This window comes from Ambystoma mexicanum, chromosome 7p (assembly GCF_040938575.1).
Source record: "Ambystoma mexicanum isolate Mex_15411 chromosome 7p, UKY_AmexF1_1, whole genome shotgun sequence".
NCBI classification, from domain to species: domain Eukaryota; kingdom Metazoa; phylum Chordata; class Amphibia; order Caudata; family Ambystomatidae; genus Ambystoma; species Ambystoma mexicanum.
In genome coordinates, this window is record NC_090939.1 from 669,867,821 (window position 1) to 669,892,857 (window position 25,037).

General features: G+C 46.2%; 1 protein-coding gene across 4 annotated transcripts in view; it reads right to left on the reverse strand.

Moving 5' to 3' along the window:
- CARS2 (cysteinyl-tRNA synthetase 2, mitochondrial) overlaps positions 1 to 25,037 on the reverse strand; it is a 1,341,930-nt gene that overhangs the window by 311,908 nt on the left and 1,004,985 nt on the right. For all 4 annotated transcript variants that reach the window (XM_069636755.1, XM_069636758.1, XM_069636756.1 and 1 more), the window contains one exon: positions 5,400 to 5,538. In XM_069636755.1, the coding sequence (XP_069492856.1) occupies positions 5,400 to 5,538 (139 nt within the window). The remainder of the gene's footprint in view (positions 1 to 5,399; positions 5,539 to 25,037) is intronic.

The following is a 25,037-nucleotide window of genomic DNA, read 5'->3' on the forward strand; positions in this document are numbered from 1 at the left end:
TTTAAGAGTTTGCATTTGGTCGGAACATTCTCATTCATCAACAAGACCAAAATAGCTCATCAGAGGCGGTCATGTGAAGTCTGCTACTTTCAGCAGCTATGGTCTAATAGCGATCAAAAAGCACCTTTTCAGCCAACCTGTCGGAAAGTCCAACCTACAGCCAACTCAGAGGTATATTGAAATTTAGGGCAGCATGGTTGCAGAATTTTGCATGTTTACAAATAATCAAGAGTTGCTGTGCCTGGTAAGGCTTCATTCAGGCTTAGAACTTGTGTTACCAAAGAAGTTGTAGGTGAAAGATCAACTTGACAGTGTACATGTCTAGTGCTGAAGCAAGTATGCAATTATCTACTGTTTTTAAAATTAGATCATATGTGTAAAGAAGGGGTTGGGAAGTGTGGTAAGGGGATAGTTGAGTGAGGGTTACAAGTGATGTGAGAAACCTGAGGGTATTCTCACTCCTTCTCCCCCTGGATCCTCTGCTCAGGTGGCCAGGGGAAGGCCATTGCTGTTGAATCCAGAACCTGGGTGTGAACAAGCGAGGGAGGATCACCTGGGTAGAGGATCCTTGAGGATTAGCAGTGGGGTACTCATGGGTGAGACGTGGTATCCCCCTTTTTCTCCAGATGGCCAACCTAGCCTTAGCCCTCCCACAACTTTTCTAGGTTACGGTAAACCAGATTCCTTCATTTTTCCACCATGTAACATCTGCCGGTACAGAGACACAGTATTACCCCTTTCCAGTAATACATCATCACACTCTCCCACAGCCGTTATGGGTTGTTACCAGTTCTATCCTGTTCCCCCCCCCCCATTTCCAACACATACTGGGAAGAGGCAACCAAGAGCAATAAAGATTACCCATAGGAAAAACATGGAGATGCAACAAAGGTCTAGTACATACCACCACTAGGCTGTCTCATCAATAGATTCAGGCAAGGTCAGGCACTTGACTACAACTGTGCACACCTGACTCTACTTGACTCTCCCCTACAGATTATTAGAAATAGCAGGGAAGGAAAAGGTTTACTGTACCTTTAAGAACCCACTTACTCAGGACTGAAGGACATGCTTGTCCTGTTTTTTGGAGTATTGAAGGTCAGACAAACCCGGCCCTGGCCACAAACCTGCAGCCTACTGATACAACACAGGTGTATTCAAGCAGACTGCTGAGAAAGAAGCAGTTGGGATAGCAGAAGGGCGGCTGCGACCAGCAGGGGATCCCTTCTCGATCCAAAGCCAGGTTCTGCCAGAATCATAGAGCTGGGGAGGATGTCCGGACCAGAGAAGCCAAGTAGCACAGAGCAACAGGATCTGAAGCCTGGAGGAGAGCAATGTCCCGGGACGCTGGCCCGGTGTTAGTGTGGGGCTGCAGCGTGGCTAGGGAGCCGTGCCTCCAAGGAGCCGGAGTGAGGCAGCCTGCATTTGTTGGCAACAGTCAGTGAAGTGCTTGTTCCCTTGGAACCTGTGCCGGTCCCAACCGTGTCCATGAGGCAAGTGGCGAGACCCTGACCTCATCCACGCGCATCCAGAGGGAGACTGCCTGCCAACACGATGCTGCCAGGTGAGTTTCGTGAAAGTCAGAGAGAAACTCGGGAGCATGCGTTTGTCTGGAGCGGAGCGGGAGAAAGGCACAGTTTGCAAAGCGTCACGGAACGGAAAGAGAGAAAGCATAAGAAGTACAGGAAGTGTACAAAATAACAGAGGAAAAACAGAAAGAAGGAAAAGGCGCTAACAGCGCTGAAAGAAAGTAAAGCAGAGTAAAGGCATGTGAAGTGCACAAGAGGCACGAGAAACAAGCGGACAGGTGCAAGTGTGCACGATAAAGAAAGGAACTGTGCAAGAGCCACAATATAAAGACAAGAAACCAAAGGAAGGTGCAAGTGTGCACGGGGAAGAAAAGGGTGCAAGTGTGAATGGTGAAATAAAGGGCACAAAGGAATGCAAGAAAGGGTGCTGGAAGCCAATAAAAGGGAAAAGTTGGAAAGAAACAAACGGATGGGTGCAAGTGTGCATGCTGTAAAGAGGAAGGCGTGCCAGAGGCACCATACAGAGAAAAATAAAGCAAAGGATGGTGCAAGTGTGCACGATAAACCAAAGGAAACAAAGGAGAGCAAGAAGGGGTGCAGGGCGCACCTGAAGGTGAAAGGTTAAAAAGAAAAAGCAAGGAATAAAGAGAGGGGTTAAAGGTCAGAGTGATCACACTTGGGAGGAGTAAAGAGCCCAGCGTTCTTGAAAGTCTCTGATACTACCCCATGTAAGAACTGTACAGTGAAAGTTAGATCCTAACTAGGTGAACTGTGTTTGTTTAAAGACTAAAGTGGCCTAAGAAGAATTGTGTAAGGAACAAGAGGTACATTCTGACCAAATGAACTTTGTTTGTTAAAAGATGGAAGGGGCCTAAGCTTGGGGACGGGAACCCCGGGAGGCCTGACCAGAACTGTGTATTCTTTTTCTGTTTTGTTTGGAACTGGAAGAGTCCTGGCTTGGGGAAGGGAACCCCAAGAAGCCCAAGGATAGTGTGATTTTGATTTGCTGCAAGAGCCATGCGTGGAAAGTTCCAAGGTATCCCCCTTTGAATTTAACTATTTTGCGCTGGCAGAACTACACCCATTGGTAAGACTATCTGAAACCAGCTGTGGTTTACATTTCCTTTTCTTTTAACACATTTTTGTAAAGAGTGAGGACAAGCATAGGTTTAGACACAGATGGAGTATTGTGTTGGACTTTCAGACACCAACGGCCCTTACAATCATCAATTAAAGGAACCATGCCTTTAGAGTTAGGGCCAGTTTGGCACTACAGTAACCCAGGAACCTTAGTAAATAAAGGTTTTGAAACTTACATCTTTAAGTCTGTATCTCTCTTGATACCATGCCCGTCTCACAGAGCAAACCTGCTGGGTTAAAGATACAAATGCAATGCTGTTCTGTTGGAATTTGATGTGCCTGATGGAGCACCTGATTTTCTAAAATGACTATTTCAACAAAAAAAAGAGGCAGACAGAACCTCAGCCAAACAAACCTCACCACATCGAAACATAATAGTGATATCCACAGCAAAATCTTAATATTGATAAATTATGCACACTACTTCAGAAAGGAAAATCACCATAATCTCTCCAAGGTAGCTAAACTAAATCTATGCCACCAATCCAAAACATATGAAAACCAAGTCACAGAGCAGCAACACAAGAATTGACACCACCCACAAAAGCAAAACAGTGTAGAATTATACAGAGCCAACCGGAAAGGAATACACAGGTAACTCCCACACCCGAGTGAAGACCAAATTATGTCAAGGCAGAGCAGTCTCAGGAGTAAACGAGGCACGACCATTGACAAAATATGCCCCTGCATTGCAACAAAGAGAACTGTGGGAGGGTAAGTAAGAAAGAGTTTACTGATCAATGCAATCACATCCAACCGCAAAAACCAAACCGTTTTACAATAGATTAAATTGCTTGTCACCACATAGGTGGCCTATTGGTGCTGAACAGCTGGATAACAAGACAGAAGAGAGTGACAGATCACATATTGCGGGAAGACACTTTTTAGAGCTTTCCTGAACTTTCTATTGTTTGTCTCGCTTCTCATCGAAGAAATTCCAAACTCTGGCCGCCAACATGGCAATTGTACTCCCACTTCACATCTCTTAGTTATGGAAACCTGAAACCTACAGCTGAAGCATGGCCTCCAAGTGCAAGAGGTGACACAGGAGATAATGAAACTTGTCTCAATGCAGGGCATGACAGACCAAACAGGGAAATAATCTGATCAAAGACTGACAGTCAGTAGAGATACCGCAAGGCCATATATAGAGTTTCTTAAAGTGAAGAAATTAGACATGCCGCTCCGACCAGATATCATTTACAGTCTGGCCAGCTGTTGATTTGGCAGCCTTGGAAAGATGCTTTTGGAATAATTCATATGGGATAAAGTAAGTGAGTTTACCATCTGGACCCTTCTTGACAAAAGCCGTAATCTGTGGAATGAGCACACGTTTATTATTTAGCAGCAACCATAGGTTCTTCACCATTGTTGAAGGTCGTGGGGCAGATCCCAATAGGAGGGGCTCGATATGAGATAGGAAACGTTTCCATTTCTTACCATTAGAATCTCAGTCTTTGAGGGGGTTTCATCTTAGTGCATTTTAGTTTATTCACTTGTTCTCTAGAAGCAGGCACTCTGAAAAACAGGGACCTTTGGACCCAAGGAAGGTTTTGTGAGTAATTAGCTGTTACATACTGTGACACCAAATGAATTAATGATCTTGTGTAGAGGTTAAACATACATGGTAAATAATAATATGGTTGGTAAAGAGGCCTGTGGCACTGCACAAATTGGGGCCTCTGGTCAGAGAAATGGCCCCTGTGGCATCACCTCTGAGTGACCTGTTAGACTTAAACTGCAGACATAAACTGCCCCATGACAGGGCAGTGTGCTTGACTCAAATGACCACAAGACTAGCAAGAAGGAAGTACTGGCTGACAGTATTAAAAGACTCTGAGAGGTGAAGCAGGATAAAAATCCCAGTACCAGTACCATAATCTTCTCTCATCCAGAGGCCATCCAGGTAATAACCAAACCTGGAAGGGTCGTAAGTCAGCCAGGTGTGGATGCAGTAATTTGTCTGACTCCACAAAATTCTGGATCTATTTTACCACCTCTCTTTCCAAATGCTTGGCTATTAGCTTGATCTCTTACCAAAGGAAGAGTAAATCAATATTCACATTTCATGGCTCCCAACATAAGGATTTCCTTCCTTATTTACTTTATTTTAGAATAACTAAAAACGCTATAGAAAAGTACAATCAATTGAGCCTGTGGTCTGCTAGAATTGTCTAGGCACCCCATGCTTCCGATCAACAATTCACACTCTTTTTTACGTAGCCAAATAATCACATTCATCCCATCCAATCACATCAAATTTAAACAAGTTCCACACAAATTCACCTATTCATCTGTTTATACAATGGCACCCGTCCATTCAAACACACGTATCCGTCTTTCTGCCAACCCCACACACACAACGGAATCAGTCCACACAACAGCATCCATTATCTAGTCAACCCCATCCAGCCGTTCATACTTCTATGCTCTCATAAACAAACACTGCTACCTGTTGGAAAAGGGAAGACCTACCGGCTTTACCATTGCTTGTTTGTAAAGACACTTGTGTTGCAAGATTGTCTTTTTTCTGATTTGAGCCACTGTGTGTTAATGGTTTTAATATATTGCTCTTATCAATTGAGAATATTTAATGATGCATATTATGTATCTGATATATGGTAAATGACGGAATTCGCAACAAATCAACTAACCTACGAAGTCATACATAAACATGGCATGAACACACAGAAAAATAATATACACATGCTTTAATAAACTACAACGAACCTTGTCCATAGGATATCTTCTGTGATGGCACGACACATCAGCTGGCCCCTCATATATGCATTTGCATCATTAATAAAAGAGGAGATCGTCTGCAGGGTGTTTTTTGCTTCACTCATGCTGTCATCACTAAAGTCCACAGCTAAGAAAAAAGAATTACTTCAACAATATAAAATATACAGAAACATTATAGTAATAATGTAAAAGACTGTGCGCCTGCATGTGACATTATAATTTAAAGGCACGTAATGATCATTCAACCTGATGCAAAGGCAGACTTGCACAGTCTTCAATGTGTGTACCATGAAGAAAGAATGACAAAGAACGTGGAAAGTTCTAGGTGCCGTAAAATAGGTAACATGATGCTTATTGTGAATGCAAACCAATCAGTGGGATAGGGAACCAACGTTTGACTCAAGAGATTTATGAAGCAACCACTGGAACACCAAGATTGTGTTTTCCACAAACCGTGTTAACTGCTCCAGAAAATTGCTTCAACCACATCTCCAAGGAGTCAAAGAAAGGTTGATTGCATTATTTAGCAGTTTTTTCGTTTTGGTTCCTGGGCAGAAGAGAGACTCAGCTAATGCTAGATATATAGAAGAGTTGTGGAACGGAACAGAGTGCATATTGTGACAACAGGAGATTGTGCATCAACATAGCTCTCAACCATTTGGGTCGCGAAGGCGGGTGAAAACACCCGATTTTAGTTTTGGTGGGTGAGACGCCCATTGAAATGAATGGGCGTGCTGGAGGCTTGGCGGGTGAGTCAGCTGTTTACAAGGCGGGTGACACCCGCCAAAAGCGGGAGAGTTGAGAGCTATGGCATCAATGGTCGTCTAGTGGCTATAATTACAGGCCTACCAAGGAGCACAAAAACTCACAGGCAGGATAGTGGTTTAAAAGCAGGAGCTCGTATTTAGCCAATATAGCACAGCAGTATCCGCTGTGGCCGGTAGACAGCTGTGGCTCTTCCTCTTATCCCTTCTTTTGTTCTCTGGACAGCCTTAAATTCTGGGGACTAACCACAATGGATTTGATGGTATCTAGAGTGGTTTTGGTCTCTTAATTGGAGCAGTCTTGAGTTTGCTGGACATTAAAGTGAATGGCGATACTCCTGTGGTACAATGGCCACAATATGTCTCTACTGGCTATCAAAGTGCACCCAACAATCTGTTAGACTATTTGGCCCACTGCAATATATCCCTCACTTGGCCCTTTACCCTGGTGTGGTAAAGTGTAAAGACTGGAGGGGGTATCTCCATTTCTGCCCCCTATATGTAGTAGAGACACAGAGCACCCCATTCAAGGTTCTCTATATGGTATCTATGGATGAGCAACCAAGGCATAAGCTCTCAGAAGGTGATGTGGGCTGGTTCTTAAGTACAGTGAGTCTCCAAACCCCCACAAAGCAATGTTCACACACTATGTTATGTGCTAACACAGCTATTCATATAAAAACAAGATATATACACACACACACACACTTCAATAGCACACTTTGCACTCTGGTAATACTATAATGACAAATCTATACAATTCTATGTGGTATCACACCTAGACTTCAGATTCCTTTAAAATGCAGCAACTGCAGGCAGTATTGATAGAGCATTCAAATCATTCATTAAGGTGTTTCAGCATGGAAAATAGGGAAGGAAGGCAGGTTAAGCAATGGCAGAATGCTCTCTTTGGATATAGCTGCACAATTCTGAATGAGATTCCCCCCGCCTGGGCAACCAGTAATAAAATAATTAACAAGCCCAGTCCATAAATGCTCAATAAGCCTTGCTTCTTGGTTACAATGTTCAACCACTGCAATGTACTTGAAGTGGAAGAGTTTCTTCGAAGGAATCCTTTGAGGATGGACCCCCTTTGAAGAAAGAGCCACTGGGCGTGGAGATCCTCAAGGAAAAGTAGAACACTTGCAGTGATACAGCAGCTTCGACCTTTGCGATGCTCTTCGACGATCGATCGGTTCCTCGATGGTGGAAGTCCTGCGAAGGTGAAGCATGCTGTACACCTCTATGCAAAAGCTTCGGTGTCGCAAATAAGACTCTGTGGACTTGAAAACCCTTCGGCGGTGACAGATGCAGGCCTGGAAGTGGGCATCGGGATTCGTGTTCGGTGATCCTCTGGCCTGTCGGTGCTGCAGCTTTGGCGAAAGGCACTCGACCACGGTGCTTGATCTCGAATCTTCACTCCGTCAGTGTCCTCGGGACGTCTTTGTTGGCTTCTGGTGGTGGGAAACCCACCAGGCTGACTTTCCTTGGGAGCCGGCGACCTCGACTTTCTCCGGCGGGACAAAGTGGTCAGCGGTGATGGCAAGGGAGCCCTCTTTCAAATGTTCTTAAGCAAGGTGGAGCTTTCTCGGCTCCCTGTGACAAACAGCACAGCGTCAAGTTGTTCCCGCTTCTGGGCGCCACGATTCAACTTGGCTTCCATCGGTCACGGAAATCTTTCAACCCCGTTCGATGCCAATGGACTTCGACGACCTCAATGCCCAGGTGCTCTCTTCAGGATTCTCGGCGGACCCCTTCTCTGGACGCCAGACTTACAGAACTGGCTTCCAGGGTGCTTTGATGAATAGTAGCAGTTTCTGCACAATGGTCCCTCATAGCTCGAAGAGACTTCTCCTAGCCAGTTCCTCTCTTGGATCAGTCCTCGACAGACTCGACAGCTTTTGGATTACATCGAAGGAAATGCAGCAGCAATCTTCTCCTCCAGCTGGGCTTCAATGATCAGCTTCAAGTTTCGAATTCAGCTTCTGAACAAATTGGTAAGTCAGAGGTCCCCAGATATACACATCTGTCCCCCATTCACTCTTGCTGAGCCATGCTAAGTCAACCAATCACACAGACGGGCATTTGTGCAGGCAGGCAGCCAATCAGACTCACAGGTATTCAGGCCATTCACTTCCACCCAGACACCCATAACAAGGAATGTGGATTGGGGCAAGCACCCAGCCTTCCAGCACACTACATTGCATTCATTTCAGTTCCAGGCAGGGCTGTCTCATCCATTGTGTCTCACGCACACAGAAACTAGACACCCATAACAGGCAATGCATATTGGTCACACACTCCATTTACACAGGTCCTACCCCAAGGGTGTACCCACAACATACAGTCACTGGGAAGGCTCCGGCTAGTCTGGCCTGGGCTTCCCACAATACCATATATGGTTCTTCCACCCAACAGCCAGTCAGGGGAAGAGACAGAGTCAGGGCTTCGCATGACTTTGGGGAAACAAGTTAACATGCAATAGAAAACAAGAGACCACAGGGGCCATCTTGCCTTGTATCAGGAATCCACTGACTCCAAAGGCAGGGCCTGGGTATCCCAACATGGAGGATACACAGAGCTCCTGTCCCATCAGCATGAAGCTGCCACCAGTCCATACCCTGCTCTGTGGGCAAGACAAGGTGCCCAAAAACATACATTAGGGGTACAGGGTTGTAACCCCACCAATGGATGCCATAAGAGTATCCCAGGGGTCTCTGTTCACCACAAACAAAAGGAGGAAGAGCTGCACTGCCAGAAAATAACACAGAACACACATGATGAGGGAGTACAGGACAAGTACGCGGAGGCCCTATCCCTCCAATGCATTTCCAGCATCACATATAGCACAGAGCGCAGATGCTGAATTCCACACTTAAAAGGATGTCCTCTCTTGAAATTAACTTGACTGCATTGTCTGAGACCAATTATTTGGGGTATCGTTCCCTATTGAAAATGTCTCAGAACTGAAAATGAGGCACAGGTGGCGATCTCAGGTACAAACTGGGCTTGGATCCATTTGGAAGTGTAATCTGTGACAACTACTGCATATCTTTGTGACACGGAACATGCTCTATTGGTAAAATAAAATCAATGGTCATATTTTCACAAACTCTGCCAGTCCATTTGACAATGGTGATGGGAGGCGGGCAGGTAGTTAATTGTTTGTCATTTTAATTGTAGGTGACGGATCGATGCAGGCCTCTACATCCTTGTGTATTGTGGGCCACAAGTATTTATCTTGCAAACCTCGTTTTGTAAGGCTCACGTCTAGTTGCGCGTCATGGGCTACGGCAACAAACATTTTGCTTGATTTTGCTTGATCACCATGCCAGGTTCATTTGAGAATTCATCCTCCACTTTCCAGAATTAATGCACGGCATTGGTAACGTTTTTTTCTGATGGTCACCCCATAATAATGAGACAATATACTCTTACATGTGTGATATAGTCACAGTGGCTTCATTGCACCAAGCAGCTTCACTAATGGTATAATTGGAATCAAGACATCTTTGGTCAAGGCCACCACAGATTCATGCACGTCCAATCAACATGTTCAGAGTGGAGACGGGTAGCCTGCGGGGACAGTCACTTGCTTATTCTTCCAGCCAAATGTGCACTACAATTTGAAGTTGAATGACATCTTTTTTGTGCACCCAGGCACCAGAAATTCCACCTTTGCTGCAAAATTGTGCATTTGTCGTTGCCTATTATCAGTCTGCTTGATCCGATTTTAGGAGGACTATTTTAATTGTGGCATTGTGGAACCTTTCTGAAGCACCATACACCAATATTTCGTCCGGAAAGAATAAGACATTTGAGACGCCATGTAAGAGGTGAGAAACCGTTGAAATAAGAGGCGGCAGAAGAGAGCTTGAATTGCATCCTGGTACACTGAAATACCCAATCAGGGGTGACAAATGCAGTTAGGGCTTTAGAAAGAAAGAAAAAAAAAAACAGGCTCAACCGATGGCAGGCTATGTCGAACCTCATCGGAAATGGTGTATTGATCTGGAGAAGAACCAGTTCAGTAATGTTTGGCAAGTGGAAAAAACGTTTACATGAAATAGGAAGATCAACCCACAGGCACAGCTTTCCGCACCAGATTTCGAATTAGCACCACAAGGCAGAGCCACCTCATAGCCTCTGCAGTCCAATGATTCGAACATTCATGAATGTGCAAAGCAGGTTGGGGAGTTGCTTGTGATCTGCAAGCCATATTGGGTGGACTTTATGTATGACAGCAATGGCCACTGGTTTAAGTTTGACCTCACGTAGATAACGTTTGAACAGTCCAGTATCTTTTTGGAAACAGAAGTGTATCTGAGAACAATGTCTTGGGAAGATGATGATGTAGAGAACCTGCTTGTTGGAGCACGGGTAGAGTTTGAAAGCAAGCACATCTTGTGTGTCCCAACACAGGATGGAGAATCCCTTCAACTCATATGTATTGTTTCCCTGAAGGCTAGCAGCCTTTGGAGAGAAACAAGGGGGGAAAGACAGCCCAGCAAATGAATCCTATACCTGCCATACGCTAAAAGCAAGAAGTCAAGATGTAGTAAGATACAGATGCCATCACCAAAAGCCTGAACAAATATGGATTTAGGAATTATATCACTGGAGCCTAAGCCCACTAACAGTCTTAAGGGAACAACATTGAGAACTACTATGCAACACGGTTTCTTACTACAGTGTGACATGGTCACATCAGACATGCAGAGCTCAAGGCTATTCATTGCCGTAGGATACATCTGAAAGGACCTCAACAACAGGTACAAGGTGTGTGCTTCTATTCTGACAAATAGCAGTAAAATGCCCAATGTTTCTAGAATTGGTGCATTCCTGGTCACGACCAGACAATGGTTGGCAATGTTTCTGCAACGGCTGCACATTAAGCATTTACAGAGAGCATCACGTGAGGCACTGTTGTTCAACACCATTTCCTTATTCATGGGCTTCGCCCTCTGATGTCAAGGACCTTAAAAGTATCTGTAGATTTCCACCATTTAAAGCACGCTTCTACAGGAGGAATTTGTCTGGTGGATTACTTAATACAGCAAATAGAATGTTCTACTGTTTTAGTAATGTTGGTGGCTTGATCCAACGAGAGATCATTGTGCATCCGTAAGGCCTACTGAACGTTGGAGTCAAAGCAATGATATTCAAGGTGAACCCTGATGAGCTGGTCAGTGACGGCACCAAAAGCCCATTTAATCATTCAGGGCTGTGACAAAGTCAGTAATGGATTCAGTAGAAGATTGAAGCCTATTGTCAAATGTCTGACTTTTGAGAACGATATTGACTTTCTTATAGCAGTGTTCAAGACGATCTATGGCTTCGGTGGAAGTGTAATCAGGGACAGGGTTGTCAGGTTGTTTACTTCAGGATATGACGAGAAAAAGTGGCAGCCTTCAGCCCCCAGACCAGTAAGCAAAAGCAAACCCCAAGCAGTAAACAGCTTCCAAGGTAAGGCCTACATTAACTGTTCCCATGAAGTAGCAGGTGCACTGGGACACTACAGAAATGTATTGGGAGGATGTATGCTTTGCCTGATGTCATCACAAGTGTGGGGGAAGAAACAGAAAAGCTCGGGAGCATACAGTAAGCAAATAACCCCAATGCATTAGGCATGTGAAGCTGGCAGGGTGGGTGGAGCCTCAACACGTACCATGGATGCAATAGGAGATTGTGCTTCAACAGTGTAGAGGCTGGAATAAAAGGCAGGCATAACATGGAGTAGGAAACCTACCAGGCAGGATTAAGGTTTAACAACAGGTTCCTTTATTTGCTTAATACAACACAGCAACACCCACAGGGGCAAGCAGACACAAAACTGTGGCGCTCTGTCTAATCCATCTCTCGTGCTCCAGTTGTATGCTCCCTTCTTCACGACTGTTTCTCAAGTCCTCATATGATAGGGGTGGTGCATGATGGGAGGGGCACATGTGGGATACCAAACACGCCTTGCTATTTTCTGCGTCTTTGTGCCATATCTTGAAGGGTTCAAGCCACAGCAAGTACCGAGCGCTAAATCTCTGGATTTCACCATTAACTGCAGCCGCTATTTGTTAGCAGCAAGTCACAAAAAAACAGCATGGGCTTATGTCAATTATAAGATCAGAACAGTTTATTTCGGAAACAAATAAATTTAGTGCAACTTTTTTTTTAAACACATTTTATTGGGTTTTTAACAAAACAACAATTGTTATCATTGATTCTTTAGTTACAAAATCTCAATTGACCCCCCCTCCCTTCCCACCCAACCTTCCAAGACCACCATTTCTTTAGATGCAGTCTATACCGGATGACCAGACCAGGGGCTGCCTGTGCCATCGGTGGAAGTAGCTTCTTCTCTGGGATTAAATAGTGACGCCGTGAGCGCCACCCATTGATGCAAGTCATCACTACTGTCCAGTTTCTGTATTCTCTGCGCGTTTTCCCATGCTCCGGTTTCTGCCGTTGACCACTTACGGCGATTTTCCCACCACAATGTTACGCTAGGGATTTTGGGGCTTTTCCACCCCATGGCTATATGTCTTTTTCCTAAAATATACATCAGGTCCTTGAGTCTGTTCAGTGGTTTGTTCTTCTTGTTCTTTTTGTATCTGCCCAGGATGCACGCCCTCAGTGACTGTACTTCCAAGGTGATGTCCGCCTCAGCTACCTTTGTTGCGACCTGTGACCAAAAGGCTTGTATGGTCTGGCATCCCCAGAACATGTGCGTCATCCCTACGCTGGGTTCATTGCATTTCGGACATTCTATGGTTCTCGCCCCTTTAAATTTGGAGATGATTTCAGGCGTGAGGTAAGCTCTGTTGATATAAAACCGCATGAGTTGCAGTCGGGCGTTTCTGGATACTTTTTTATGATAATGTGTTATAGAATCCCATTCCTTTTCCTCGAATTGTAGGCCTAGCTCCTGTTCCCATTTCTCTTTGCATTTGAGGTCTTGCTTGGTTGTGCTGTCTAACAATGTCTCAGAGCCTCAAGGTTTTGTGTCCTCCCTCAGCAGCGTTTAGCAGGTTTTCTATGCTTTCCGACCCAGCTTCCAGTTCTCAATCTCTGGCCATCTGCTTGCGAGCCTTCTAGCCACTGCTCCGTGAAGTAGGAACTGCCCTATAGGTAGTCCCACGGTCTCATGTAGCTCCGTGAATGTCTAGATGCCCTGGCCAGCCACTAGGTGACCCAGAGCGGCGATTCCGTGGGGTTCCCATGAATTCCTCATCTCTTTCAGACCCCTGGACCTGTTGGCCATGATTGCTGCTATCGGGATCTGGGGTGAGTATGGGTCATTTGTCTTCGTGGCCTTGCAGGCTCTTCTCCAGATCTGGATCCCTAGCTTCATTAAGTATGGAATGTGTTGGGTTGCACTATCCGGGGTCCAGAATAAGTCTCTAAGTAGCATGTGGGGGATGGCCAGTTGTAGGAGGCGAGTGTCGGTTGTGGCTTCATCTGCCATCCATTGTATTACATGCTTCAGTTGGCCTGCTAGGTAATATAGTTCAAAGTTGGGGATTTTCAGGCCTCCTCTGTCATAGGGTCTCTGCAGTACTTCCAGCGCCACTCCATGTCTCCCTCCTTGCCACATGAATCTCCTGCAGAGTTTGTTTAGGTTTTTGAAGAACTGCTGGGAGATGTTGAAGGGGACGTTGGTAAAAAAAGTGTAGGAGTCGAGGCAGCGCCACCATCTTAAGGAGCCCATCTCTGCCTGCCACTGAGAGCGGAAGTCTACCCCAGAAGTCCATTGATTTTTCAAGGTCATCTTTGGCTTTCACCGTATTCAGGATGTGTTCAGTCTTAGGGTCTCGGTGAATATTTATGCCTAGGTATTTGAAGGAGGAAGTTTCCCACTTGAAGGCCATGGCGGGGAGGCATCCCTCTCTAACCTTACTTAAAGCCGCAAGGGGGAAAGAGGCATGACTTTTCGTGGTTGATTTGGATCCCAGGGTATCTGTGAAACCCATCTAAGGTCTCCAGAATGTATGGTAGTATATGTTCAGGATTATTTAGGTAAAGAAGGGTGTCGTCTGCATACATAGAGACCAAGTGGGTCACTCCATCTATCACTATGCCCCCGTCTCCGTATTCCTGCCTTAGATATGCTGCTACTGGTTCTATTGCTAAGATGTACAACGTGGGGGAGAGCGGACATCCCTGTCGCGTACCCCTAAAGAGATGCCACTTTTCCGAGTAGGTATTGTTCGTTCGTACTCTGGCCGTGGGATCGGTATATACAAGTCTGGTCCATTTTAAGAAGGCCGGCCCTATCCCCATCTTAATCATGGTGGCGTACAGCCAATTCCACCGAACTGAATCGAATGCCTTTGTGGCATCGATTGATGCCACTGCACATTTTCCAGACCTGCCATTGGTGCCGTGTATGACGTGATGTAGCTTACGTAGGTTCTCCGTAATGGTCCGCCCAGGTACATAACCTGTCTGATCTTGGTGGATTAGTAGCGGGACCGCTTTCCGCAGTCTCCTCGCCAGCAGGGCCGTCAAAATCTTGTTGTCTACATTTAGCATTGATAGGGGCCTGAATGAACCACACTTCTCTCTGTCCTTGCCCGGTTTCAGAAGTGGAATAATGACTGCTTCCCTCATGGTGTCTGGGAGTGTGCCTATTTCGTATGCTTCATTAAACACTTGGGCTAGGAGGGGTGCTAGCGCATCTTCATACGTTTTATAAAACTCCCCAGGGAGCCCGTCTGTTCCTGGGGCCTTACCAGACAGCAGCGATCTAATGGTGGCCGTGACCTCCTCAGGGGTGATGGGCTCATCTAGGGCTTCCGCCATGTGTGCGTCTAGTTTGGGTAGCTTGATAATCTCTAGGACATCCTCTATTTCGGTGTCTGTGGGTGACATGGGGTCGGTATAAAGGGCTTGGGAGAACCCAGTGAATGTTGAGTTTATCTCAGCCTGCGTGTGTGCTACAGTTCCTTCCGGCCTGCGGTCTTGGCATATGGGCTTTCTGGGGGTTTCACGTTTATAGAGCCAAGCCAGGAGTTTCCCCGGTTTGCCACCCAGGGCGTGAGTCCTTTCAATGTGTTCTGTGTAGCCGAGTCTCCTCAACTTTTCCCAGTATACTAGGCAAGCATGTTTAAGTTCCATCACTTTTTCTGTTTGGGCTGGGTCAAGGGAGGCCTCGGCTTCTAATACCTTAAGCTCTTCCTCGGCGCGTGTTAGTGAGGTTACTATGGATTTCTGGGTGCCGCCTATGGCTGCAATCATTTCGCCCCTCATGACCACTTTGTATGCCTCCCATGTTGTGCTAATGCGTGGCACGCTGTTTTCATTTATTTGCCAGTGGTCTAATGTGCTCTTTTTTATCTGCTCTCGGAAGGCCTCGTCCAGCAGGGCTTCTCCTCTAAGCCTCCACGTGGGTGCGTGGGGTCTGAGTGCAAACAGCATCCAGGTGGTTATTAAGGGGGAGTGGTCCGACAACACTCTGGCTAAGTATTGTGTCTCTCCAAACAGGGCCTGTTCCTCGCTCACATGTATATAGTCTATTCTGGTGTGAACAGCATGTGGGGCTGAGTAGTAGGAATACTCTCGTTTCTCAAGGTGCTGTTCCCTCCATAAGTCCCTGAGCGCGAATTGTGTTAGTGCTTTCAGTATTTTGGCGGGTGGGGAAGGGCAAGTGTGTTTGTCATCTGACCTGTCTATACGGGGGTCTAGGGTGCAGTTGTGGTCACCACCCCACATCTGAGTGCTATCTCTGTACGGGCCAAGGCAATTATATAATGATCGGACGAAGACTGTGGCGTCATGGTTGGGTGCGTAGGTGTTGATTAGGCAGACTTCTTTTCCTTCTATAGTGCCGTGTACCAGGGCCATTCTGCCTTCATAGTCCGTTTTCGAGTGCATCAGTTTTATGGGGATGGTTGGGGCTACCAGATCAGAACTCCTCTGGCGTACGTGGAGTACGTAGGCCCTATCAGTGTCCCTCTCCAGGTTTTAGCTAATGCCGTTAGCTTTTGTGCGTCGAGGTGGGTCTCCTGCAGGAGGGCGATCCCAACCTTGTTCCGTTTAATGAATGTGTGGATCCGGCGCTGTTGAATGTGGCTATTCATTCCTCTGACGTTCCATGTAATTATTCTGATTTTGTCAGCCATGGGTTTCGTGTGGTCAAGAGTTCGAGGGTGGCGCTCATGGCGGTTCCTCCTTTGGCTCCGGCGGCTTTCGGTGCTCCGGGTGGTCTTGGTTCGTCTGCATATAATTCCCAAACTTTGGTACCAACTCCCTGGTTCCCTCTCCTCCAAAATTTTAAACTCCCCTGTAACAAAACATGTCGAGCGGGTTGCCCCCGCTCTGACTAACACGTTTCTGCTCCATTTGACCTAGTGGTCTCTTGGTGCCCTACGGGCGGGTTAGATACCCAAACTACTACTGGGGGCAGAAGAGGTCGCTTCGGCTGCTGTTTTGTTGAGAGCAGTCCATCTTCAGTGTAGTTCCTGTTAGGATCTATCTTGCTGTTTCAGAATGTGTGTTCTGCTTCTTTAGTGTGAGCGTGCCCTATTTCTGGGCTCAAGGTGGGCTCTTAGGTTGTGGTTTGCTGTGGTTTGCGCACTCTCACTTCGAGGTCTGGGTGCTGCTCTCTGTCCATCCACTCGCTGGCTTCTGCCGGCGTGTCAAACAGGTGCGCTTTGTTGTTATGCAGTACTTTTAGTCTTGCAGGATATAAGAGCATATAGCGCAGTCCTGCATTTTTCAGTCTTGCTTTGCTGTGGATGTATTGGGCTCTTCTCATTTGGACCTGGAACGTATAGTCGGGATATATGGCCATCTTCACCGCATCTCTTTGTATGCTGTCGCCTGATCTTGAGAAGGCTAAGATGGTATCTCTGTCCTTGTAATTGAGTACTTTTGCAATTATTGGCCTAGGCGGGATTCCTGGGGGCGGCCGTTTGGTGAGGGAACGATGCGCTCTCTCAATGGTGAAGCCTTGTGAAAGTTTCCCGGCCCCAATTTCTTGCAATAGAAGATCTTCTATATAGTTCGTTGGGTCATTTCCTTCGATTCCCTCTGGCAGACCTAAAATTCTGATGTTATTTCGGCACGCCCGCCCTTCTGCCTAATCTGCTCTATCTTCCTAGATTTTTTACTTTCTGTGCCAGTATTTTGACGTGCTTCAGGAGCTGAGTTTTGGTCTCGACGTTCTCGCGGACCTGGATTTCGAGTGCTTCTGTTCTGCCCGCTATGGAGCGGGTTCAAGTCTTTTGCCACTGTGTCAATTTTGCGTTCCATTGTCGTCTGGAGCGTTTTGATGGCTTCTAGTAGCTGCAAATTCGCTGGTTCTGCTAGCAATTCTGGGGGCTCGATCCGCGCTGTTGTGGAGTTGGTGTCTGGCCTCGCCGATCCTCCGGCCGTGTAGGTCTCCATGGTGGTCTGTTTCTGTTTGCTTTTAGCTCCTTTTGTGGACATTACACTGAGGGGAGGAGGGCCTGCCGGTTCCCCTGGCGGACCGCACTGCAGATGATGGAGGCGCACTGCTTGGGGACCGGGCCGTTGCTGTGGGGGCTGTGTGGGTCTCTCACAGCGTTCTGCGTGGATCCTGGGAGCTGTGCGTGTTTTGCGCGTGTTCCCCGGGTGTACGCAGGGTGAGCACCAGGGTTTCTTCTGTTGCTTTACCTTCACGGCTTGTGGGAGGACCCTCGCCCCCCCTTTGGCTGATCACTGGTGTCTCGATGGTACCAGAGCTATGCGAGTCATTGGGGGGTTCTATTCGGCTGCCCAGTGATGTTTTGCTCCAAACAAGTCCGGTGGGGCAATTAGTACCGTTAGGCTTGGAGCACGCTTGCAGCGGCAGCACGCTGCCTGCAGTTCGCGCCTATTGTGGCTGCTCCAGGCTTTGCTTTATACGGGGCCCCTGCCTTGGTGACTCCATGTGTAAGCGGGGGCCTGTTGGGGGGGTGCCCGCCCTGCAGCTGCCGTGGACGTGGCTGGCCCACTTGGGTCTCCCGCTCCGCCGGCTCCTCACCTTATGCCTCCATAGGTCTTGTGTCCCGGCCTGCCTTACTTGTTTTTTCCTCTGTCCGGGTCCCCAACGGCAGGATCCTGCGCCTCCAGCATTCGCGCTCAGGGCAGTCCGCCCTGGGGCTCGCCTGTTAGGGGGCTGCTGCGCCGCCTCCGAAGGTGCGGGTCAGACCGGGCACCGCCGTCACTGGTAAGGAGGGTTCAGGGGCCCGCCTCTGGCAGGGTTCGGGGCGCCAGGTGGCAAGGCCGTCCGGCGTCCTCGGATTTAGGCCTCGCAGCAGTCAGGTCCCTGGTGCAATATTGTCAGCTGGCTCCCGGATCGGGTTCCGGATCTTGCCTGTGCTCTACCGACCCTCCGAGCGTCTATGGTGGCAGTCGGATGGGTCGGGGCTCAGCTTTCGTTTTCGCGTCCCTCGTTCAGGCGGCAGGCGCCATTTTCTTCCTTCGTACAGTCTTCCGTGACTCGGCCCCCTGCTTCTGCGGAGAGTCGTAGCTGCACCAAACTTCAGGCAATGTTGCTTGCCGTGTTCAGGTGCAGTTGAGTTAGCTTCTCATCACTCGCTCTGCTCAAAACGGGATGTTACAGCAGTATTATGAACGTATCTTGCAGAGCTCACTGAGAAGGCGACCGTCTTACATGGCGGTTAAGCCACACCCCCCATTTAGTGCAACTTAACCATAACGTCCCTTTAACAAAGTTTTTTCATTGAATTTCATAGGTTTTTATTAGTCCAACTTAACCATAACGTCCCTTTAACAACGTTTTTTCAGTGAATTTCATGGGTTTTTACCAGTGCATGCTACTTTCCTACAACTTACTAATATCATACTTTGTAAATTGGACACAAATATTGCTATATTGGCTAAGTGTCACCTTAAAATTCTGCCATTTCCCACCTTCTAGAATCATTTTTAACACTTCTATACACTTTTTGCAACTATTTCAACTAGTTTTGCATCCGTAGACGTCTATGAACATCTGAAAATGTCCATTGCACAGCTCCAACACCTATTCCTACTCATTATCCATTAACAATCTAGTACACAGTACATACTTTTAGCAAAACTGCTATTTATCTTAAAATGGCATCAGCTAATGCCATCCCTCCTCCCCAAGAGCCACCACCACTGCTGTTATCAAGGAGCATGAGAAACACTGCCCCCTACCTTAGAAATAACACACGCACAACATTTTCCCCTGTCCACCTACCCCTCCATATCAGTGTTTGGTGCCTCTTCCCTCATTTCCATCCCCGCCTTTTGTTCTTAGCTCTCCTGCCCAAAACAAAAAATACATCCAAAAACAATAAAAGAAATGTTCCTTTAGGAAGGACCTTTCACAATTTAAAAAAAATAGAACTAAAACAAACATATAGACACCATCTACTTTATATTTCTCAGTAAAGTACATAGACTCAATAAGATTTTCCATCATTTCCATTTGCATTTGTGTTATGCTAATGGGAATATTTTGGCGTTCATCCTCCATTCCAGGGACTGGAACGGTGGATACCGGTCCTGCAGCCCAAGTTATCAGCCCAAGTGAAGCGAGGGAGGATAACGAGGTCTCTGGACCATTATCCCCCATCCCAGCCCCTGCAATGGGGATGAAGGTCTTTAGCACTGTAGGTTCCCAAAGAGGGAATCTGGGGTGCTAAAAAAATAGGATTTTTCTTCCTACACCGGGATGCCTCTGGCGTCCCGGTGTAGGAAGGAAAATCCTTTTCCAAGATGGCCACCATGGAAAGGGAAGGGAGGGTTCCATAGAGGGCCCCTCTTCGCTTTCCATGGCAGCCTGCAGAAGGCAAAAAGAGAACTCTGACCATATTACCACAAGCACATTTGTCTTCCTTTTCAAATCTATCCCAATTTCGACTAACTTTACCACAAAGACAGTTCCAGGTGGACATGGCCAATTTAACCCCATGTTTTGTCCCTCGTGGTCATGGCCAGTAGCCAGATTGTCCAGATCATGACCTTATTCCATGACCCGCACAATCTGGCCACTGCCCATGGCCACAGGCTACACCTCAGTCACCAAAGATTTATCACTATCTTTGGTGACTACATTATGACACTTGTCAAAAAATAAAACACAGGCACATTTGCAAAACCATCCTTTCAGGTCCTTCTCAATGCTCCTAACACAAGTTTGCTGGAAATCCACCCACGTATAATTTTTTCAAAAGTGTCAAAATGTATATACATACAATCGTCCTATAACCTAGCCCCCACTTGACAAAATCCACAGACTTTACGAAAACATTTATATCTAGATCTATAATCTTTCTGCAAACCTTTGTGTAGATTTGTCAAATGGCATCACATTTATAAGCCTTTACAATATTTTGGGACCCCCCCTCTAATTCTGCCCCCTCTTGACAGAATCCCACCAATCTTTGTAAAAACATTTATATCTAGATCTATTATCAGTTTGCCAAATTAAGTGTAGATTTGTCAAATTGCACCTCATTTATAAGCCTTTACATTATTTTGGGATCCCCTCTAATTTTGCCCCCTCTTGACAGAATCCCACCACACATTCGGGATCAGGTCAGGAATATAATTGCAGAATTTCATGCAGTTCCATTAAGTGGTGCCCAAGTTATAAGTCATCCAAAAACTGCTTTTCACCAACCCTGTAATGTAGAGGTGTCTGCGAGCTTCACATGACTGTTTGCGAACATCCGAACCGTTCGCTGACTTTCGCGGTGAAAAAAAAATTTTTTTTTTTTGCTTCTTGCAGCCATATTCCATCCCATTCTCGTCACCCTTCACCTCCCCAGAGATTATTTGATAAGTTTGACAAGTGCAATGTTGTGTTTTTTTATATGTTTTTTACAGCGATGTCCACGGACACCAGCCGCTGTCCACGAATCCAAGATGGCAGGCGTTTCCAAAAATCTGACGCACTTCACGCTTCACTCCAACCAATCAGCAAATACTTCGCATGTCTGCGGACATGGCGCAAGCCGATTATCCAATCGGTGTCCCGTCCGCAGAGCGAACAGGGAAGTGTGTCCGCGGAGCAGACATAGATATCACTAATATTTTTAGACCTACTTTTTGGTCGTCTAAAAAAAAACTACTGGACGGATTTTCAGCAAATTTACAAAAGCAAGCCGCTGCTCCTACCGCAAATTTGGTGAAAATCCGTCCAGCGGTTTGGGCTGTAGGCGCGACAGAAATATTTTCTCCATTTAGTCTATGGGGAAAAAAAATACATTTTGGGACCCCCCCATAAGTATGCACACCAAACCTCACCAAACTTTGCACAACAATTCAGAGTGGGCCATATACTTTTTTGCAAAGTTTGGTGAGGATTCATCCAGGGGGAACGAAGTTATAAGCTGCTCAAAAAGTGCTCTTCCTATGGGTTTAGCAACTTAACCATACCTACATGGCCGTTACCACAGGCCATATAATATATTATATTATATATATATATATATATATATATATCCTTCACACCATCCCAACCACTCCAGTAATTTCTCTGGTGTTTGATCGATCAAAATGTGGAAATACGATACAATTAGGAAATCCAGAACAAATATAGTCATATTTATTCAGAAAGCCTATGTCTAACTGTCGCCCCTCAATACAACTATTTTTTCTTAAAGGTTTTTGGCTATACATTTTGCTGACTATTTTCGTCTTTTCCTTTTTGGCGTTTGCATTTTTATAATGGTTTTAATGTTTTAATGAGAATTAAGTGACAATGCTTTTTTGTTTTAATAATAGGCACAAGGTTATAGAAAAATAGGATTAGAATAAAAAGGTTAAGGTTAGTTCTTGCTAGTCTTGAAGTCTGATAGAACCCTTGACAGAAATGTATTTATTTATTTAAATGTATATAGCGCGCAAGCAGCCCAAGGGCATTGAGGCGCTGTTACTTGTGAGAGCTTAGTTACAGAGGTACAGGAATGGTAGCAGTCGTTGGTACATTATAAACATTACAGACATAATACAATACTTACACAGCTTATGCAATTGGTCATTACATTCCAGCTTATGCAGTGGGTCATATGTATAGTATTCATGCTGATGCGAGGGACTTTGTGTGAAGAGGATGCCATCCTCAGAAGAAATTAATAAAAGTGTGCATATTCACCTATCTGAAAAGTAGTCCATCTGCTTCTAAAGCAGAAGAGGTGGCAAAGACATCTTAAAAACATTTTTACTAGTTCTTTTTCATAAATTGGAGGAACGGTCAGGCCTTAAATACGATTCATGAAGTTGCAAAAAACATGCCAAGTACTGTGAAAAGACACATGGAAGCGGTTATGGGATGTCAGCTGGGAGACTTTAGGACCAGAGGTGGTTTATGTGGAATTCTCTAGGTCCCCATGCCATTATTAGTCTCAGAAATCAGTGTTCTTCTGGTCCTCCAAGAATCAAACTTAAGCTCATAGGTCGGTTAGAGCGAATATGCATTAAATAACTGCATCGCAAAAGCACAAGTCTCAAAATTGTGAAGCTGACTTGTTCACATTTTGAGAATCTCGAATGCTTTTTTTATCGTGTGTCCCTCACGTTGTATTTAATATATTTAATATAAGCGGGGGACACCCCCGCAACCCACGAAGCACATAATGCCGAACTAGAGGAGCTGGGATACCCCCGGTCCTCTTGTTCAGCATTTTTTACTATGCCGAATGCACACAACACGTGCATTCAGCTTTTTTCCCGATTATTTTCGGCGAAACGGGATATAGCAAAATCCTTAGATCGCAAATGTGGCCCTGGCAGTGTGGTCTATATTCAGGACTTAGAAACCTGGAAAGTCTTCTTATGAGCATGCAATCATCAGGCTCTGCGAGCCATGTACTGTGATAAGTGAGTGTCATATTCCAACAAGGAACAAGTCCAAGAGAAAAGCCTGTGTTGAACTGCTAGGCTGGCAATCACTTGGGGGAAACCGCAGCAGCAGAACCAACAGCTCCATCAGGGAGTCGGGCAGCCAGGAGGGAAACGCTGCCTGACCAAGATGCTGGCGGGCCATTACATAGATTTGGTGCATGGAGCGGTGAACAGAACAAAAACGTCAAATGGGGAAATTACAGGCTATCCAGGTACACTCTTTCAGAGAAACAGAGCTCACACAATCCTCCTTCAGCAGTAGCAAGACAGAGACCGTTTTGTTGGCTTGCAAGACAATCTACAGGGCTACATATTCACTGTGCCAGTCCAATCCTGCAACAACCTGACCCACCGACTGCCAACTTTATAGGTTACGACCCTGTGATCGAAAGTGAAACTTAAAGAACCTTCAAGGACAGATTCTTATAAAGTCTCTGAGAGGAGGGCTAGCTCCCCAGTCCAGTTTTTTTCTGGAAACATCAAGTCCGTTGTTGACACAGGTGCCTCTACCTCGATGATCACTGTTTAAAATAATCAGGTCACTGATGGCTTGGAGTAACAACTTTATTTGTCTTAACATAAGCAATTCCCGGTAACACTAAACAGGGTCCATATATTGTTCATGGGCTGCTTGGGAGCAGGGATAATGTACCTGGAGCCCCAGGGCTGCTCTGGGGTCCTTGTGGCAGTCTTAAGGTCCTCAATCAGGATGTTTGCTCTGAGTCTCTGGCGCCGTACTGTCTCTCTTTTGCTGCTTTGTGCAGCTGGGCGCACTTCCGTGAAGGATCTCGCGAGACTATGGCGGTGCAAGTCTCTCAGTGGTGCAGTGATGTCTGAAAAATTCAGGATGAACTTGGCATAATATTCTTCAAGTCCCAGAAATGAACTTACTTCATCCTTGTTGGCAGGCTCTGGAACTTTGTCGATGGCTTGCACAAGGTTTTGTTTGGGGCCGATTCCTCAGGCGGAAATCTTGTACACCAGGCATTCGACTTGGTGTGCTTTCAAGACACACTTCTGGTATTTCAGCTTTACCCCAGAGTCCTGTAACCTGGTGAGAAGTTTTCTCAATGTGACATCATGCATGTACTCGTCATCGGCGTCCACCAGTATATCATCCTGGAAGTAGGAGACGTTTCCTATATCTCACAGCAGCGAGTCCATCGCTCGGTGGAATGTAGAGGCTGCTGATGACAGGCTGAAAGGCATCTTGGTAAACTGGTACATGCCAAGCAGAGTGATAAACGCTGTGAGGGGCCTGGAGTGTTTGTGAAGATGCATTTGATTATATGCAACCCTCATATCCAACTTGGAAAACACCATGGCTTCCTTCATCATGAGGATGAGATCCTTAATGCTGGGGAAGGGGGTGGCTAGCTGAAATGACCTCTAGGTTGAGGTTGCGAAGGTCTATGCATACTCTTGAGTTTTGCTTTTTGATCAGCACAACCGGGCTCAGCCAATCCAAGGCTTCCACTTCTTGTATGGTGACCTCTTTCACCATTTTGTTGAGTTTGCTTTTGAGTATGTCCCTGGTGGTCACTGGTACGGGCCGTGTTTTATACTCGACAGGGACGGCATTGGCCTTGAGCATGATTCTGTGTACAAAGTTCTTGATTTTCCCTGGCCCTTCTGAAAACAATTTGGGGGAAGTCTTTCCCCACCGACACTCCTCCTCTATTGACTGCCAATATCTGATCTTCCGTGCTCGGATCTAGTTTGATCTTGAGTTTGGCTTTGTCATCCCATCCTAGGACCGCTGGGCCTTCTTTGGACACGTATGCTCTTGACGTGGTCTCTCTTCCTTTGAACTCCGCAACTCCCTTAAATCTACCCTAACAGGTTCACTGACACATTGCCAAATACAGTGGGTTTATGGCGGGCGCTGAGTACTTCAACTCTGTAGGTTCCCATCATTTCTTTGTACGTGTAGGGGTAAAATGGTCAAGTCGGAGCCGGAGTCTTGTCCCAATACCGTTCACTGTGATCACGCAATGAGGCTTCTCCCTTCTTGCTCTTGAGC